The sequence below is a fragment of the Carassius auratus genome, chromosome 45 (genome assembly GCF_003368295.1).
Source record: "Carassius auratus strain Wakin chromosome 45, ASM336829v1, whole genome shotgun sequence".
Classification (NCBI taxonomy): Eukaryota; Metazoa; Chordata; class Actinopteri; order Cypriniformes; family Cyprinidae; genus Carassius; species Carassius auratus.
In genome coordinates this window covers 8,753,521-8,773,718 of record NC_039287.1, presented here as the reverse complement: position 1 = coordinate 8,773,718, position 20,198 = coordinate 8,753,521, and the positions used below count along the sequence as shown (strand labels likewise).

The window sequence follows — 20,198 nt, the reverse complement described above, 5'->3', positions numbered from 1 at the left end:
AATGTAAGATAGAAGGAAAAATGGATGTGGCAAAATATTGTCAAATTCTTGAGGAAAATCTGCTGCCCTCTGCCAGAAAGTTGTCTGTGGGAAGGAGGTTTACCTTCCAACAGGACAATGACCCAAAGAGGAAAAGGTTAAAAGAGGAGAAGGTGAATGTCTTTGCATGGCCTACTCAGAGCCCAGACTTAAACACCAATGAAAATCTGTGGAATGCTTGAAGACTGCAGTCCACGAACGGTCATCATCCAATTTAACTGAATTTGAGCAGTTCTGCAAAGAAGAGTGGGCAAATATTGCAAAGTCTAGATGTGCAAAGTTAATAGAGACAAATCTCAACAGACTAAAGTCTGTAATTGATGCAAATGGTTGTTCAACAAAATACTGACACAAGGGGGTGATAATTTTCCAGCTCAATGATTCTGGTTGTTTATTTTTTTTTATAACATGTCGGTGTGGTATATCTTTCACTTGGATGTTATAAGTTGCACACATTAAATACAGTTGGATAAAACAAAAACTGTGTTAATTTCAGGTAAAGGCATTTTTATTATAATATAAAGCAGTACATTTGTGCAAAAAATTGACCCAGACAAAAAGAAATGTATTCCATAATTTTAGCTCAATGCAAGCTCTGCAAACAGAAGTATATGATTTTCTAATGGAATTGTTCTCTCTGTGTTTACTAAGAGTCAACATTCAAAAGCAGGCTTAAAAGTCTTGCTTTCGTTCTTGATGATTTAGGAATTTGATCAACCTTGGAGCAACCGGAAGCTTGTGAATTTTCTTCAGTCTCTTGGTCCCGAGCAGTTTGCGGATTTTCAGTCTGCAGAGCTGCATGAGTGGGCGTGGAGGCACTGCAATCAGAACCAGCAAACGATACACAGGTGACTGAAAGCATTTGCATATGTGAATAATTTAAGCAAAGGGTATAGGTGCACATACTTGCTCTCTCTTTGATGCACTGCCACTCATGGAAACTGTCCAGATGTTCAATGAGTCGTGCACACAGTTTCACATGCCCAACATAATCAAGCAGCACGTCTATAATCGGTCCTGCCCAACGGGAGACGTGTTCGCTAGAGATCACCTCACAGAACTAGTAAAAAATGGTGTAAAATGTGGTACTGCAAGCATTATACAAATTTACATTTCAGAAAAAAATATTACACTAGTTATATGTGGCTTCAGGCCACTTACCTGAATACAAGTTTTTTCTACTGCTTCATCAGAATCATATCTTGGATTACACCTAGTTTTTATAGGTGGATGAGGATTGCTGCCATAAACACAATTGAAACATGACAAGGCATCGCAGCCATTATCCATTAGATACTTCAGTAAAGTCAGATACTTCATGCAGAACATAACACTGGCTGGAAAGGTAGTTGGGTGAGTTGGGATGTAGGAATTGACATTAGCACCATGTTCAACCAGCAAAGTCACTGTCTGGATGCAACCCTGCCTCAGGGCCACTAGGACTGGGTTGAATGTGTCCAGGTTTGGATTAGCACCAGCCTTCAGGAGCATGGTGGTAGCATTGATGTTGTTGTTCATGACAGCAAAGTATAGAGCTGTGCTGCGACGATCTTCATACATCATAGAACGACCCTCGGACAACGTGGCATTGACATCAAAGCCAGCCTCGATCAGTAACTCAAGAATATCGTTTCTGTTGCGCTCCGCTGCTAAATGGAGGGGGCTGATACCTGAACGCTTCACTCTGGCCTTGCTTGTGGCTGGGATCAGCATGGATATGATACTGAAAATGAGAAGTTTTGTGTTCTTGAGTGCTAGTGTGCTTGCTTGTGTACACTAAAATACTCTTAAATGACATGTTAGAATGGGACCATTAGGGTGAAATGATGTTATAAGTTGGAAAAATGATTTAATAAGAAGAAAAGCTTGTATGTAGTGATTAGCAATGATGCAATGATAGAGAAACAGTTCTAGGGTTGGGAACCGAAAAGTACGGAAGAGGACATGCTTGTTAGGGGACATTGATGCAGAACAAGATTTTATATATTGCTGCACAGCATATTTTGTTTATTTTCTCTATAAAAACATATTTGACTATTGCAGCATGTTTTTTTTTTTTGCAGCGTCTTGCGCATAACACTGCATTCTAAAAATGCTGTGCTCATGTTAAACATAAAAAGGTGTTTTGAATGTGCCACAACACCTCTACAGAATCTACAATCCGCAAAATACTACAATGCGAATAGAGTATTTTGATTTCCAAACAAATAATTCAATTCTTTCTAGTGGATCAAAAACATACAGTGTAATGTAGTCCACTTTCCTAAACGAATGACTCATTAATTTCTTTTTGTTGTAAATCAAAAAACAACACACTGTATATAGCCTGATTCCCTTTATTCTGATTCCCTGATGCCGTTATTTATTTATTTTTTACTTCAACATATTAAAATAACTGTCATTGGAGCTGTTAAGTAATTGAAATAGTTAAGTAGTTAAGATCTACTTATTTACGATTCCCACCCCTAAACATGTCATGCTATAAAGAATTATGGGTAACACTTTAGAATAATGGTCCATTAGTTAATGTTAGTTAACATGAACTAAGCAAGAAAAAATCCTTCTACAGCATTTATTAATCTTAGTTGATGTTAATTTCAACATTTACTAATGCAATATTCAAATCAAAAGTTGTGCTTGTTAATATTAGTTAATGCACTGTGAATTACCATGAACTAACAATGAATAACTGTATTTTCATTAACATTAACAAAGATGAATAAATACAGTAATAAATGTATTGTTCATTGTTTGTTCATGCTAGTTAATGAATTAACTAACATTAACTAATGGACCATTATTCTAAAGTGTTACAGAATTATGCTATGGGATGATTAGTTTAACTGTTAGGTGAGTAAAAGACCCTGCACACAATAAACTAGAAGAGTTAACAAGACATCACACGTATGTCAGAAGAAAGAGCACTTATCAGAAATGGTACTTTTAAAATAAAACAAAAAAGTACCCATTTGCTCCTGCTTGAGTTAGCTTGAGTTAAGGTTACAGGATTAGCACCATCTACAGTAGCAACAGCACTGCTCTTAATCACCCATTGAGACTTACTTAGTTGCCCTGACAATTTTGTGGGTACACCCGAAAGTGAGGAGGTCTTTGCTGAAAATCAATGCAAGAGCATGAGATGTACTACTAAGCCTAAACTCTTAAGAACCAATGGCCTTTGCATATAAACAAGTTAGGTATAAACTGTGACCTGAGGAAATTCCTTCCCAAGCAAATTCATTCATTCATAAGAATTCAGAATGCATACCTATCATTACCATGCTGGGCAGCTATATGAATTGGCAACAGTCCAGTTTTGCCTGGCTTGTTGGCATCTGCATTTTGAGATAGAAGAAACTGTACAGTTCCCTCATGACCATTTTTACAGGCCTCATACAGTGCTGTGGCTCCATCTGCAGCCTCGCTGTTGAGATCTGCACCTGATTAAGGTGTGGGGATGCATTACGTCAGATGCAATACATCACAAAGCAACAGTGGAACAGAAAGGGAAATAACAGACCAAATGACAGTGAACGATTTTACCATTTTTTAAAAGCATGCGAAGGGCATCCACTTTTCCACTTTGGGCGGCCACAAAGATAGGAGTGATTCCGTACATGTTGGGTATGCTGACTTTGGCTCCAGCTTTCAACAGCATCTCACAGATTTCCACATTGTTCCTGCACACACTCTCATGGAGAGCGGTCCAGCCTTGAATACAGCTCTTATTCACAGAGGCGCCATAATTCAGTAACATGGCAACCATTGTTGGGTTTTCCTTCTCACATGCTACAGATATGTATAGAAATGATCAAATATCCATCACACCACTAAAAGCCACATTAAATCAAGAGCGGAACAAAATATATATATTTTTAAGAATTGATGTTTTTAAATGAAATGATGTGGGTCGAGGCTGGTAATCCAGTCCAGATAGGTAGATTGTCAGAATATTACCTTTGTAAAGGGGAGTCTCCCTATCCTTATTGGTAATATCAGGATCAGCTCCTTTCTCTAGAAGACACTCCATGCATGCAAGATGTTCCATTACCACAGCTATCATTAAAGCAGTCTGCTCATTCAAAGTGCACTGGTTGATCATCCCAGGTTGAGCTATGAAAATAGTATTCATGAACAAAGCCAGAACAATCTGTTAGAGCTGGGCTAAATAAAGTTCAATGGATTCATTTTCAAATGAGTGTGCACTACCTCTCAGGAGAATTTTAATACATTGATCTTGTCCATAATATGCCGCCTCGTGCAAAGGCATCCATCCATCTTTATTTGGTTTAAGAAGGTTGCACCCAGGTTGCTTAACCAACAGTTTCACTGATCCTACATCTCCTTCCAAAATGGCCTTAGCAATAGGATCAAACTCCCTAAGGAAGAAATTGTTTTACATTTTATTTTGATGCATTAAGTGTTGCAGGTGAGACGATTACATATATTATTATTCTTAGTTTGGGCTCTTTCGCATCACTACTGTTTTCAGCATTGATAATAAGAAATGTTTACTGAAAAGCATATTAGAATGATTTCTGAAGGATCATGTCACACTGAAGACTGTGGAGTAATGATGCTGAAATGTCATCTTTACCATCACAGGAATAAATTAAATTTGAATACATAAACAGTTATTTTAAATTGTAATATTATTTCTCAATATTACTGTTTTACTGAATTGTTTATAATAAATGCAGCCTTAGTGAGAATGACATTTTTTCCAAAGACATTAAAAATTCTTACTGACTCCAACATTTTAAATGGTAGTGCATATTTTGTGCAGTAGGATTAATATACTGCTCACTGGCACTGAAACATACAGTATGGTCATACTGACCACATCTACTTATGCATAGCTCTAGAATCATTTATTAATAATTAGTATTTTATATCATACATTTTTTATTACATTTTACTACTAAAGTATATATATATTTTATATGTATTTTAGTCTTTTCAAGCATAGAAAGAACCACACTTTTCTTACATACTAATGAGCACATTATATTGTATTGTCATGTAATTGTGCAATCACTCACTCTTCAGGCACATGGGCAACTTGCAAACTTCCGTCATATTTTCGGTATTCCATCATTCGCTTGCCATTACCAGTAACAAAGTGACTTACTGAATTTACATCCTGTGGACATATTGTTTCTCTTTGAAAAAAAAAAAAAGATTCATATAAGTCTATTTAATTCTGCCTCAGATCTCTAACTATTGCACAATTCTTGGACTTCCACTGAAAGGGGATGGGATCATTTTTTTTTTTTTTTTTTACCTATTTTTTATTAAATTACCTACATGTTATCATTGCAATTAAACATAAATCTACTACTGTAACACTAATTGCAGAGTTGACAATGTAAGATTACAGGGGGAATTTAAACAAGTGGATTGGGGCACAGCAGAGGATAGTGTTTCTATTTTTATGCATGGAGGCATGTAAACTTGAACAACTCAGGTTGCTCCTCTTTCTAATCTTGACCTTTAAAAGAAGAGGAACAGATGTGAAGCTGTTGTGTCAGCCATCAGAGAAGCTGTGGTAGGCATCTAAAAGTGATATTGTTACTCTCTCTGTGAGAATTTTTTTTTGTGGCAATACACTGATGTTAATGTTTTGATCCTATGTGCTACATGCAGATAATTTTGCATAAATAAAATAAAATCAATATATATTTAAAGTTTAAGCTTGGTGTACATTTGGCAATAAACATGTTGCAAATCTGTGCAGATATTAACTGTCACTCACATTTTTGAACATAGACTTGAAAGTGCACAACCCAAACTGACCCAAGGTCAGAACTCATGTTATGATGGTGCACTCTTGTCATAAATTAATCTATTACCTTTCCTACATAAATTTGAACAAAAAACACTATTTTAAAGTAAGTATGTACTTAGTTAAGGTTAGTGTGAGTATGATGTGCCAAGCACTGGTTATTTTAAAACTCACAGGGAGAGTTTGTTTTATGACGGCACCTCATTTCATTTTGAATGATGCACAGCAAACTTTACCTGGGTGGATTGGCGGGACACGCAGTCAGTTCTGGTTGCGGCTGGGGAGGATGTGATGGTGGAGCTTGCCATCGGGCTGCTGGCCTGTTTGGAGAAGTGGGGGTCTTTGAGCTTTCAGTGTCTGACGCAGAGTTCTGAGCATCAGCAATGCTCCGCTCAATTGCCAGCTCCATGAGCTCATCATCAGACAGCTCGCTGTAGAGACTGTAGTCAGCAAAGTCCATGTTGTTGTGTGTTGTACCTGGCATGGACACATGGGCGGCTGCCATGTTGGATCCTGAGACAATCAAAACAATCATCAGGCCTACTTAATGAACCTACTGGACTAACATCTGTTTGCTTGGCATACTTATCACAGAAAACTGTTATTGCAAAATTCATTAGCTTACTTGATTAGGATAGACAGCTAATCTGACAGATTTCTGATTTAAGGTTTTTGATTTATGGTCGCTTAGACTGCATTTATGTGATAAATACAGTAAAAAAAAAGAAAATTATAATATCATGAAATATTATTACAATTTAAAGGGGTCATGAACTGCTTTTTTTGTTTGTTTTGTAATCTTAACGTTTGAATAGGTGTGGCGGATTGTAGACTCGGAAGTAAACTCCCACTGCTTTGATTGACTCACAGTTGTGTATGTTTGACAGGCTACATCCTTCATGGACGGACAATGTGTGATTTAGATTAAAACACATAAATACTTGTACATATCAGCAAAAATATCTGTAATAAGAGACAAAGCAAAAGTGACCATGTAATAAAACAATTACTCAACATTGTGTTGTGCAACATTACTGTCGGATTCAGTATTGACTTATTCGCCATTGGTGGGAACGCCCACAAAAACGTCACATCCGTTTATGCCATGGGGCAAAAAAAAAATTTGAATTAACGTGCAGAGACCTTATTAGGTGCTTGATCTTTACTTTTTGTGAAGATTTCGATTGATTTCTGCTTGGTGCAGTGCCGAAAAGTTGCTGTGTGGCGTTCTGTACCTCTAATAAGTAAAAAAAACCTGATAAGAAGGTGTATATGACTGATAAACAGACGGACTACCGGACATAGCACTGAGTGGGTAGCACAGATAGTTGGTTTTTTCGTATTTTATATACAAATTTTCATGTTATATATTTATTTTACGGAATGTATTTGTGAAAATGATTAGGCAGCCGCTGCACACACCACATAGAATAACTGCGCATTTTTAAGGCACTTCAGTGGACCTGTTTTGTCAAAGTTACTAATATTTTTAATATATCAATAATAAAATACGACAGGCTTTTACTCAAGTCTTTATCGCTCTATTAAAATTAAGCCAAGCAAAACAAAACGTCAAATGTTTGCTTTTCACAATCTGTATCGTTCTCGCATAGGCTTATAGTAAGCTGTCTCTTGCTCTATTAGGTAGCAAAAAATGTCGGGAAACGACACCTTTGTCCACTCCGTTTGGTCGTTTGCCCAGTCCGTACTGTACGAACAGTCCAACCCAATACGGATCAGTTTTTATACATATGTTACTCTGTTGAGCAGCAGAAATTCTTTTATGTAGGCCATTCTAAGTCTACACCATGCTTTTCCAATGAGGGGGAAAGGACTGTTATCCCCTATGCTATCCCCCAGATAACTCAATCCAGCCATAACAATCATCAACTACAGGTGCATTTGAAGAACTGAATTATGATCCTGATTAGCGCGATGATATCATCTTGGATGCGACATATAATTTCAGATGTATTAAGCGACGTACAAAGAATGGAGCCCAGGTGCGAGGTTGTCCTGCTCCACTTCACAGTTGCCGAGTGAAAGGAGAGTATTATAATGACAGGACATGCATTTATACAACACTTTATTAAAAAGAAGAGCCACTCATTCTGCAATCATATGTCATTAACCTATTTCATTTTCGGGTAGCAATCTGATCGTGTTTACATGCACTCTTAATCGTATTAGAAAAGGAATAAACCACCCCCTTCAAATTTCATTCCGATCGAGCTCAATCGGATCGATTAAGGTGTATAGCTTACATGAAGGCTTTTCAGTCTGATTGACCGTTGGTTGCATTTAAAAGTAGCCAGTGCTGGCTGCTCCAGGACAGTTCTCAAAACCACTGCATTTTAGAGACATGCTCTTAAATGTGACTCATAACAAATACGTGCATCGTTTAAGGCAGCTTTAATCACCATTGTTAACTCCATGACTTAACTGACGACATAACTACGGCATGCTCATAGTTTCATTTATGTTATTATGATATAGTTTTTTAATATAATTCAGTGTGCACCGCTGTATTCGTGTATGCATTTGAAGAGCACACGCTATGATGAACACAGTATAACGGCTGACAGGACAGGAAAAGGTTTTTAGGTTTTTACTGACATGGCCTGACATCATCTCATCTGACCGCAGTTCACTGTTGGTCTATTGAAGCTTCCTTGTCACCTGCAGCTTCTCCATGCTCATTAAAAGCGCCTGGCGCTGAGGAGAAGTTGGAGTGTGCGTCTGAAAAGTTTCCCGTTTGATGTGGTGGTTAAGACGTTGTCTAAAATAACTGTGTCTAAATAACCTCAATTCTTGTCAAGAAAAAGAAACCGAAGCAGTAGTTGCGAGTGCAATGGACAACCCTAGATCCACCCCTGCATTAATTGTGTTAAATATTTTGGTAACACTTTATAATAACTGCATGCTATTAATAATTAGTTAAGCATTAGGAAACAGTTAATTCATCATTTATAAAGCATTAATAGACATTTATAAGCAGTTTATAAATACAGATATAAATGCTTTATACCTGATTTAAGAGCATATCTATAATGTATTTAATAATTGTTTTTTCATACTTTATTAATGATCAATTTATCATTTCTAAATTAAGTATAGCATTATTTACACTCCAGTTATTCAGGAGTTGTCAGTGGTTCATAAGATCACTTAGAAATTGTAAGTAAATGATTAATAAACTATTTAAATGTGCATTCATACATATTTTTATTCAGACATATAGTAATAGTTACTTATAGTGTAAATAAATGGTTTATTAACATGTATTTCTACTGTAATTCAGGGTTAATTCAGGTAGTTATAAAACATATGTAGTTGTTAGTTAACTATTTTTGTGAGCTCATCTAAAGTGAGGACTATTTATGCCTTGTAAAGCTTTTACAAATTAGATTTAAAGGCTGTTAATATTTCTATGTTCTGTATCACTGTGTTGTGTTTATGTTTTTTGTTTAGAAGATAACTGAGCCTTTAAATATCCTTTATAATGCTTTACAAGGCATAACTAGTCCTCACTTTAGATGAGCTCACATAAATAGTTAACTGACCACTACTAAATGCTTTATAACTACCTGAATTTACTACATTTCTTGTGATCGTATGAATCACCGGCAACTCCTAAATAACTGGTTTATAAATAATGCTATTTTTCATTGAGAAATGATAAATTGATCATGAATAAAGTATGAAAATACAATTATTAAACACATTATAGATAGTTTTTAAATCAAGAATAAAGCATTTATATCTGTATTTATAAACTCAAATAGTTTGTCATAAGGGACAAGGAATTTATCCTTTTTATGTTTTTCATTTGTTTAGCCTTAAAGGGATAGCTCATCCAAAACTGAAAACTGTCATTCACTTCATGTAGTTTTATACCGGTACGATTGCACCAAGATCTGTCAAAGAGTGTTGGTAATCACTGACTGTATGGATAGAAAAACAAACAAACATGTAAGACATTTCTCAAAATATCTTATTATAGAAGAAAGTCATACTGATTTGGAATGACATGGGGGTTAGTAAATGATGACAGAATTGTAATTTTTTTGGTGAATGATCCCTTTAAGTATTCATTCATGCCTCTGATTTAGCATATAAAAAAGACTTTTGTAAATAGCAGGTAAAGGTGCATAAAATAAATAAATATAAAGCATAATTTTAATAAAACCAAAGAGTATGAGTCAGTACCAATGCTGAACAAAATTATATTAATCTCTCAACATTTTTACAATATTAATGGACCAGTGTATACTTGACCTTCATCCAATACACACTAACACAAGCCAAAAAAAAAAAAAAAGAAAGAAAAAAAGCTACTTACCACTTCAAAATGTTTTTCTTTTCTTTTTCTCTTCCTTAACAACGTGTCAGATTTCCAAATAGAAAAGGTTGTTTTGTTTATCCCAATGTCGAGTGGCACACTGGAGACTTGCTTGCACTGGGACCTGTTTAGCTCTCTGCTAAGAGAGGTCTTTAACTGTCACCCCACACCGACTCTGGGTACACGTGATATACAGTGTGCCAAGATCAGCCTCTTAGCTGTTGCTGTTCTTGAGGGGTTGCAGACCTGGTGTAGATTACGAAAACTATCTTTGAGTTCTAGTGGAGTGAATTGTGATTCCAGAAATATATTAGCTGAAAATACCCACTACAGAAGATTTCTTTACTGAAGTGGATTTATAAAGATAATAAAAAATAATTTAAGAGTGTAGTATGTGATTGTGAATAATGGTTGGCCTTCTCTTCATACACTGGCTTTGTTAATTGAAACAGTTTGCATGTAACAGGGTTAAATTATTATGCTGTTTTTGCTGTGTCATGTTACAAGTGGGTCAAGGCTACGAGACAAACAGTACACAGAATAGCACTCTGTGAATACCTTATTCTTTATTTATAGATAAAGCTATTAAGTTAATGTCAAGTGGAGTTAAGATCAAGGTTATAAACTTGTTTAATACTCTTTGTTTGGGCTGAGCCCTTTTTACTTGCCAATGTGTATAATGGCTGAATAATTTGACAAACATAATCAAATAAACAAGAGGGTTGCATAAGAGACTTTTGCATTTGTGAGACCTTGTTTCATTGTAAGGTCTTCCAGGGGTCAGAAAGAAGACACCTCTGTGTTTGTACAGACACCAGTGGAGTTTTAATGTTCTGAAAAGAGAAAAAAAAAAAAGAAAACATCTCGATTCTGCTTGACATTTTTAAAGTTTGGTTAAATATATAATTTTAAAATTACTTTATGAAAAAAATATGGTTAATTTATTTTTTATTTGATTTTATTTATCAATCTCTCTCTTTTTTCTTAACAGGATTAAAAGTTCTGAGCTAGACTGGTGGCAGAAGTTATATTTAAATGTTTTGCTTATTGTCTAATTATAGTGCTTATGTAAACTGCAGTTAGCTTGATTCAGAATGATATAAGAGGTCTTCTTAAGGGATGTAAATGTACACTGATCATAAGACTTATGGTGGTCCCCAATTAAGTTTCACCTTTTACCTCTAAAGGTCAATTCACACTGCACCCACAGATGCTGAAAACCATCAACAGACATGTTTGTCAGATTTTGTCTGATCAGTGTGTGACCCCTTGACGCCACTAGCTGGTGTTGGTTGCCCCTTGTTTTCAACGATTGAACATGTTGAATCTGTGTTTGTTGGGACTTGAATGTCTGAGAAGTGACATATTGTACTTTCTCAACATTGGTATGTGCCTTTTGGCACAGTGTGTGAATTGGCCTTTGTTTTTCCTGCAGCTGTTGCACTTTACCCCGTTGCTTATTTGAGGTTTATAAAAGCTGTGATTCTGATGACCAGCTCAAACTTCTCTGTCATACAGCAAGACCCATAGACTTTCAACAGGCTTGAATAAAACTGTGGAGATGCAAGACTTTTATTTTACCTCAAGATCAGAGACTGTCTCAAGCAAACAGAAAACCCCACACATTTAATACTACATGAGTTACACAAAAACCCTAAGCTCAAATTCTGCTTAGAATCGGACAAGTTGCATCACTGTTAACTAATTTACAAGAACAATACAGTTTGTCTTCATGACATTATAGCAGAATTACAGAACATTACACTAAACATATTTAATCGTTTAATGCACAGTTTAAAGACTAGAAAGATTGATTCACATTATAAAAAGCTTTAGTGTGCAATCTAGTTATGCACCTTTTATTCTCTATGTATACTATGTACATTTGAATATTATTTTATTTACATGAATTGAGAATAATTACCCATACAAACAGAAATCAATTCTGCTAAATTATTTTCTGATCTAAAGCTTTTTACAATTCATTAAATTATGTTTGTAACAAAAGAATTCAAAGCAGCATGTTCTGTAAACATTTAAGAATGGCATGCCATTCATCATGGAATATCTTCAAATGATTCTCGTTCATAATTTAGAAACATGATTAGTCTTTCTGGTAGAGGAAGAGCACTGATGTGACATAGTCTTTGGATGCCCAGTCGTTGACGAATCTTGAGTCTGCACAGATGCATCAGTGTGCAAGGAAGAACTGAAATAGAGAGGGATTGGGTTTCAGTTTTTCCTTTGTAGTTCCATTAATGTGTAAAAATCAATTCAGTTTTCAGATGTCAATAATCAGCCAAATGTATAGTTCTGTATAGTATGTATAGTATGTATAATATTCTTACCTGATCTTTCTTTAATATGGGCCCAATCTTTGTTGCTGTCTAGATGTTCATTTATTCTAAAGCAGAGTTTAACGTGACCCACATAGTCAAGTAATGTGTTTATGATGGGTCCCACCCAGCAGCTGACTGAGGGAGTAGAGATGATCTCACAAAACTGTAAAAAAATAAAAAAAATAAAGATTTTAATTTGAAAGCAAATAGTAAATGTACAAATGAATAGTATAATAATGATTACGTAAAAAAAAATAAAGAAAATTATATATATATATATATATATATATATATATATCGTACATATATATTATATTTTCTACATTTTAATATAATATGAAATATTATTTTATTTAAGTTATTTTGACTGGAAAACAAAATCTATACCTCAACACAGTATTCTGATGCTTCATCATTTAAATAATACATAGTTTCTCGCCCATTTCTTGTCCATTGTCCTTGTTTAATGGGGGGATGAGGATTACTGCCATATTGACAGGTAAAACATGATTGCGCATCGCAGCCATTGTCCAGTAGGCACTTCATCATCAACATGAACCTCAAACAAAAAACCAAAGCTGCTGGGAAGCTGGTAGGATGAGTTGGCAGCATGGCATTGACATTAGCACCGTGCTTCAACAGTAAGGCCACCATTTCCATACTTCCTATCCTCACAGCCACTAACAGGGGGTTGAAAATATCCAGGTTTGGATCAGCACCGGCTTCTAAAAGCATAGTAGCTGCCTCAATGTTGCTGTTTGCCACAGCTGAGTACAGAGCTGTGCTGCGATGATCTTCATACATTTTTGACCAATCATCGGACATCTTCGCGTTGACATCATATCCAGCATCAATTAATATTTCTAGGACGCTATCTTTGTTATTTTCTGCAGCAAAATGAAGAGAACTGATTCCGGAGGACCTCACTTTGACCATGCTAGTTCTAGGGATTAGCATGGCGACAATGCTGAGGAGGACAAGAAAGAGAGAGATTTATTTATTCATGAATAAATCAATACTTGAATAAAAAAGAAAGCATAAAACCATGCATATGTAACTTACTAAAACATATGTACTGTAAGGGATTAATTTAGTGACAATGGCTGGTTGAATCTATCTTTCTACTGATTTTACGGCTACACACCAAATAAATAAATACTTGGAGATGGGATACTAACTTGATATGAAATGTAATTATTTTACCTATAAGTTGTATAATTGTAGAGCTTCTGCTAAGAAAAAAATAGTCCATTACAATGTATAAAACTTGATATGTTTGTTGAAGCCATCAGTTCACAATTTTTCAACTTTTAAGTTGAATTTCTTGTGAAAAACTACATTACCCATGATGCTGCAAAGAAAGCTTCACCAATCAGAGAATCACAAGCAAAGCAAGTCAAAAGAACTATTTTGCGCTAGACCTCTCCCATGAAGCACTGCAAATCTCCTTTTGTTCTCAAAATTCTTGAATATATGCATATTTTGTAAGAAAAATGTAAATATTTTGTTTCTGTATATAAAATCAGCTTCATATATTTTGTCATTTGCAATGCTTCGTGGGATTGTAGTTCTTTCCCTCATTAAGTATACAGACTTGTGCATTTGTGTCTTAGAGCCTTTTTAAATAGTTTTTTTGTTATTTCAAATAAAAGTTTGTAATGTTGTGCTACACCTTACAGCTGTTTGTTTTTTTATTATTTTTTGTTCTATGGTCTACTTGGACTTTAGGAAGTTTAAGACTGAACTGAATTCTGTAATTAAATATTTCAAAGAGCTGTGTAATAATGAATAATATGAATTGAACTCTTATATACTGTAGTAGGCCTACTAACCTGTCATGGCCATTCTTTGCTGCAACATGAATAGGAAGTAATCCAGTTTTGTTGGTTATGTTAACATCAGCACTTTGTGACAAGAGGATCTCAACAGCTTTAGCATGACCATTCTTACAGGCCTCAAACAATGCGGATGCATCATCATTTGCCTGGGTATTTACATTACCCCCTAAATAATAGATCACTAGATTAATGCTACTAGAATAAAACTAAGTAATTAATTCAATTAAAAACATTCTTACCTTTATATATGAGGTAGTTAAGCACTTCAACAGAATTACACTGAGCAGCCATAAACAGAGAGTCAATGCCATAAATATTTTTGGCGCACAGCTTTGCCCCTGCTTTTATCAACATCTTCGTGATCTTTAACTTTTTGTTCCTCACTGCTTCATGTAGTGGAGTCCCACCTTGAGCACAGGCTTTGGTTGGTGAAGCACCAAATCTCAAAAGAAGCTCCACTATAGCTTCATTAGCTTTCTCGCATGCTGTAAAAATAGAAAGGGATTGTTCAGAACTCTTCCGACGTTAGTTATTGAGAGATATACAGTATCATGCTAAAATGTTTACCTTTGTACAATGGCGTCTCCCACTGGTTATTTGCAAGGTTAGGATCAGCTCCTTGCTCCAAGAGGTGCTCGACACAAGAAAAATGCTTGCGACACACAGCCAGCATGAGCGGCGTCTGACTTTTGTTTGTTTGTTTGTTGATTGTTTCTGGTTTGGCTGTGGGAGAGATACAGCTGTGATTTTGGAAAACGTGGTTCTGGACTGGACATGATAATAAATAAATTAATTAAATACCTTTGAGCAAAATCTTAAGGCACTTGACACTGCCATAGTATGCAGACTCGTGAAGTGGTAACCAGCCATCTTTATTTGGTTCATAGAGATTTTTCGATTTGGAATGAATGATTTTCTGTAGCGCTTTTACATCCCCTTTCCAAATGGCAGAGAGAATAGGGTCTAAATCACTGGAAGAACAAATATGCAACGAATCTTAAAGGGATAGTTCACCAAAAAATGAAAATTATGTCATTAATACACTCACTAATACACATACACTCACTAATTGACTCACCCTCGTGTCGTTCCAAACCCATGAGACCTCTTCAGAACACAGTTTAAGATATTTTAGATTTAGTCCGAGAGCTTTCTGTCCCTCCTATGTACAGTATACTGTCCATGGTTAGAAAGGTAATAAAACATCTTCAAAGTGGTCCATATGTGACATCAGAGGGTCAGTTAGATTTTTTTGTAGCATCTAAAATACATTTTGGTCTAAAAATTACAAAAACTACAACTTTATTCATCACTGTCTTCTCTTCCGTGTCTGTTGTGAGAGAGTTCAAAACACTGCAGTTTAGTTTGCGGTTTGCGAACGAATCATTCGATGTAACCGGATCTTCTTGAACCAGTTCACCAAATCGAACTGAATCATTTGAAACGGTTCACATCTCCAATACGCAATAATCCACAAATTACTTAACCTGTTAACTTTTTTAATGTGGCTGACACTCCCTCTGATTTCATACAAACCAATATCCCAGAGTAATTAATGTACTCAAACAGTACACTGACTGAACTGCTGTGAAGAGAGAACTGAAGATGAACACCTAGCCGAGCCAGACAATGAACGAAACATTGAGTTGTTCTCGAGTCAAGAACCGGTTTCATCGGTTTTTGGATCACCAGTAGTGATGGGAAGTTCAGTTCTTCCGGACAGTTCGATTGGTTCACCGGTTCTTTTGCACTTGACGTAAAGACGTCATCTTTTCCGCGAACCGGTTCTTTTGGACAGTTCGATTTAATAAACTGGTTGAAGAAAACGGTTCACCGGTTCTTTTGTGCTTGATGTAATGACGTCATTGGCGATGATTGCCCTTGATTCAATCCTTCGGTTTACCCGCGCTCATAACATTAGCACAGAATCAGTTCAGAATCAATCATCAAAATAATCAGTTCGTTTCAGACGCTCTGTGTGTCATTCTGCTTCACGGTGAATCACACAACACATGCCCAGTATCATCAGCTCCTCGGTTCTCGAATCCGACAGAAACGGTTCTTGACTCGAGAACGAGTCATTTTAACACATGGCGAGTGTCAGCCACATTAAAAAAGTTAACATCTTAAGTCATTTGTGGATTAATGCTTATTAGAGACGCGAACCGTTTCAAACGATTCATATTGATTTGGTGAACTGGTTCAAGAAAGATCTGGTTCGAGTGATTCGTTCGCGAACCGGATATAACCAAACTGCAGTGTTTTGAAGTCGCTCACAACAGACACGGAAGAAAAGACAATGCTCAAATATCGAAAATATCTTAAACTGTGTTCCGAAGATGAATGAAGGTCTTACAGGTTTGGAAAAGACATGAGGGTGAGTCATTAATTACATAATTTACATTTTTCGATTAACTAACCCTTTAAGAGTAAGAATCTGAAGAGTTACATTCTTATGCCAGTAGGTGGCGATAAGTGATGAGTTATGAACAAGTCACTTTGACTAATTTGTTCAAAAACATGAATTCCTTTCAGGAAGGGAACCATATGTTGTGTCATTCAGAAACGTGGAGGGAATATAATGGCTATATTGTGTCTGAACTGTAAGTTAATCAATATTAACCTGGGCTGCATTTTCACCATAAGCATCATAAGCCTCAGAACCATTGCCACCAGTGGTCTCTGTGTTCAACTTAGCTCACAATGCTTGATATACAGAAATTGTTGATATTCAGAAAAACAGCACACACAAATTAAATAGAATTTGTCTTGCCACTCACTTCATATACTCCACTGTGACCTGCAGGTTTCCATTGTGCCTTGTCCAAGCAATCACCTTGTCTTGGCCCTTACTGAAGATACGATTATGAAAATTTCTGTAAATGTTTGCACTCTTATTCTCACTGAAAGGAAGGCAGCAACAAAAGTTATATATATATATATATATATATATATATATATATATATATATATATATATATATATATATATATATATATATATATATATTTGCAAGAAGCATAATAATTATAGTGATTTACATACATCATTGATTGATTACCTGAAGCAGGTGCACTGTTAAAAATAAAAGTTCTTTGGCATGTATGGTTCCATGAAGAACCTTTAACATCCATGGAACCCTCCCTTCCCACAAAAGGTTCTTTAAAATCACGCATGTTTTCGTAATTTTTCGCACTAAAAAAGTTTGAAGTGAAACTTCTGACATTCTTTTAAAAGAAGACAGCATAATAAGGTAACATATCACCGCAATGTAATTGTGAGGAGGGATACGGGGAGAGAGAGAGAGAGAGAGAGAGAGAGAGAGAGAGAGAGAGAGAAGGGATGCGTTCATTCAGAAATGATCATCCTGTTCTAATTCACACTAGATGCCATTATGAAGAATGTCAGTGACTTTGCCAAAAACCAAAACCAAAATTCCCCCATGAATATAAGATACTTATTGTCAATATCACAGACTCCTCATTAGGGGCATCATTTAGGTCATCTAGATTACAGACACAGAGACTGTGTGTGTACATGCATGAGTGTGTGTGTGTCTGTGCATGCTTTGGTTCAACCTACAAAGTAATAATAAAAAACCTTAAAACTTTTGACATTGTGGGGCTATTTCAGGCCACACAAGGAAAACAGCTCATAACCCATAGTTGATTTAATAAAGCTGATTTTTTTTGTGTGTGTGTTAAATAAAAATGTGTTTAAAAATTAGACACATTTTGTAGGGATCTGTATTTACAGGACCCCTCTCCCCACCATCCCCTTGACAACGTTTTTTGTTAATATTATTATTATTATTATTTTTACAATTCAACCACTGTTTATAGTGAAAAGACTTTTTTTAGATTTTAAAAAGTTCTTCACACTAATAAATAAATCGATTTAAGAACTATTCACTGAAAGTTTCTTTTGGTTCTTCTATGGCAAGGGTGTCCAAACCTGTTCCAGGAGTGCCTCTTCTGCAGAGTTAAGCTCCAATCCTACTGAAGACAGCTGAAGTAGCTAATCAGGGTCTTCAGATTCACGTTGAAGCAAAAAACTCAATGTTTGAGCTAAACTCTGAAGGAAGTTGGCCCTCAAGGAACAGAACTGGACACCAATTTTCTATGGCATTGCTGTGAAAACACCTTGGTAGAACCTTTATTTTTAAGAGTGTAGTAGTAACGGGGGGAAAAAAATCACCTGGGAGGGTTTGCTGGGTTAGGGTTGCATGGCGGTCCTTGTGTAGCAATGGGGTCAGCTGGCTGCATGTGGGCATGCACTTGTTGATTCTGCCATGGAGTTAAATTTGTATCAGCTAGACTTCGTTCAATAGCTATCTGCAACAGCTGTTCTTGAGACAAGTGTGCATAGGCACTGAAGTCCTCAAGGTCTTCTCCGGTTGTCCTTGAAGCAGCCATTGTGACCCTGGCTACTGCCATTTTGCACCTGATTGTAAAATGCTCACAAATTAGAAAAATAATAAACATTCAAATAACATAGTTCTTATCAATTACACAAACTGCCAAGACAATAAACGAAAAAAAATAAAAAAATAAATAATAATAATTAAAGCAGTTATATAAAATATCAGGTAATTTTCTTGTTTCTGCCATTGCTCAGTAAACATTAAAAATTCAGATTTCAATTGTACAAAAGTTCCCTTAAAAGTCCTAACATCATCACTATAATTCATAACTGCTGGCATTGAGAAGTTCAGACCTACCTTTCTTCAGTATATCAATAATTGTAAGTTGAATGTGGTTCATTTGGATCTTCTCCTTTCTCTGTAAAGCAGTTGATGCTGTGTGCTTTATGAAGAGTGTCTGAGAGGTCTTGATTATATATCACGGTGTAAACAAACTGACTGCCTTATAAATATATTTGCTTAGCTTGCATATTATTCATTAGAACATGTCTGACTAAGATGTGACATGACCTTCCTTGCAAATGGGTTAAGAAACAGGAAGAGCAGGGGATCTGTGGTGAAATTGGTCAAATCACTTTTCCCCTGAAACTAGAAAACTACATTTAACCCTGAATTTCTAAAAAAAATAATGTGTAAATTATAATGAAGGTACAAATTTTGCTGCACTATTCTGTATTCTTTCTTGTATCTGATATGGAACATTAAACTTGCTAAAATACACTATGCTGTAATGATTTACATTTGTGTCCTATAATGATCAATAGAGCTTCCTACACACTGTTTATGCTATACCATGCATTATTTACATAAGTAAATATCATTATGTGGTCTGATGCTTGTGACCTGATATTAAGAGACAGCTGTCTCTGAATGCTGGCGTGAGCTAGAAACCTCTCTGTGACACAGTCAACATCTCAGATGTTTACATTTCATACATCTTGTTCTATTAAATGACTTATGTGTTTTCATCTGTAGCAGTGTGGCAATGAAGGTCTGGAGCTTCAAAATAATGCAAGTAAAAATTAAATCTAAAGGTATATAATCTAGATATGTTAATAATGCATGTTTGATCTAAACATGCAGTTCTGTCTGTATATTGGTGGCATTCTATGTACACAAGTTCTTTGGTTTTGTCTATGCTTAGGATCTGAAAGTCTTATCCTTTAACACACCTTAAGGTTAACAGATTCAGAACATCACAGCTTTCATAGCTCTCATTGCTCACTGCATTATGGGCAGAATGATGTATTATTTATTGATTCATTTATTTCAGCAATAAATAAAATCTAAATAGTCATTCACTTATACCATAAGCGGTTTGTGTCTTGTTTTATTTTTTATTTTAATTTTTTCTCACTCAGGCTGAAAGAAATGTGAAATTTTAAGCTTCAGTGCATGAAATGAATTGTACAGACTCCCACTGGTCCCTATT

The 20,198-nt window shown here is 35.8% G+C and overlaps 2 protein-coding genes across 5 annotated transcripts; both read right to left on the bottom strand.

Moving 5' to 3' along the window:
• Positions 1-396: 396 nt before the first annotated feature.
• Positions 397-10,317, bottom strand: LOC113063142 (ankyrin repeat and SOCS box protein 2-like). Of its 3 annotated transcripts, XM_026233337.1 has the most exons (11): positions 10,167-10,317; positions 6,061-6,337; positions 5,082-5,201; positions 4,249-4,418; positions 3,997-4,152; positions 3,583-3,828; positions 3,308-3,479; positions 3,103-3,153; positions 1,201-1,762; positions 946-1,099; positions 397-857 (listed from the first exon to the last, which is right to left on the bottom strand). In XM_026233337.1, exons 2-11 carry the CDS (start codon positions 6,327-6,329, stop codon positions 712-714), a joined length of 2,046 nt encoding a protein of 681 aa, XP_026089122.1. In that variant the 5' UTR covers positions 6,330-6,337; positions 10,167-10,317; the 3' UTR covers positions 397-711. The 3 variants fall into 3 exon arrangements, with proteins under 3 accessions (XP_026089122.1, XP_026089123.1, XP_026089124.1); XM_026233338.1 differs by lacking the exon at positions 3,103-3,153; XM_026233339.1 differs by lacking the exon at positions 5,082-5,201.
• Positions 10,318-11,723: 1,406 nt separating this feature from the next.
• LOC113063141 (ankyrin repeat and SOCS box protein 2-like) lies at positions 11,724-19,162 on the bottom strand. 2 transcript variants are annotated; one of them, XM_026233335.1, is made up of 10 exons: positions 19,064-19,162; positions 18,541-18,786; positions 17,124-17,246; positions 15,145-15,314; positions 14,911-15,066; positions 14,583-14,828; positions 14,338-14,509; positions 12,893-13,472; positions 12,515-12,668; positions 11,724-12,375 (listed from the first exon to the last, which is right to left on the bottom strand). In XM_026233335.1, the coding sequence occupies exons 2-10, from the start codon at positions 18,777-18,779 to the stop codon at positions 12,224-12,226; spliced, it is 1,992 nt and encodes a 663-aa protein (XP_026089120.1). In that variant the 5' UTR covers positions 18,780-18,786; positions 19,064-19,162; the 3' UTR covers positions 11,724-12,223. The 2 variants fall into 2 exon arrangements, with proteins under 2 accessions (XP_026089120.1, XP_026089121.1); XM_026233336.1 differs by having other exon boundaries at positions 17,124-17,195.
• Between the last annotated feature and the right edge of the window lie 1,036 nt (positions 19,163-20,198).

Coding starts and splice junctions, on each gene's coding strand:
- LOC113063141 (XM_026233335.1), bottom strand. CDS start 18,779: ATGGCAGTAGCCAGGGTCACAATGGCTGCTTCAAGGACAACCGGAGAA. Junction 15,315..17,123: donor GTCACAGTGGAGTATATGAA/GTGAGTGGCAAG, acceptor TTGTTCTTCCAG/TGATTTAGACCCTATTCTCT. Junction 14,510..14,582: donor TAACTACCTCATATATAAAG/GTAAGAATGTTT, acceptor TCTATTATTTAG/GGGGTAATGTAAATACCCAG.
- LOC113063142 (XM_026233337.1), bottom strand. CDS start 6,329: ATGGCAGCCGCCCATGTGTCCATGCCAGGTACAACACACAACAACATG. Junction 5,202..6,060: donor TGTCCCGCCAATCCACCCAG/GTAAAGTTTGCT, acceptor TTTTTTTCAAAG/AGAAACAATATGTCCACAGG. Junction 1,100..1,200: donor TAGAAAAAACTTGTATTCAG/GTAAGTGGCCTG, acceptor ATTTTTTACTAG/TTCTGTGAGGTGATCTCTAG.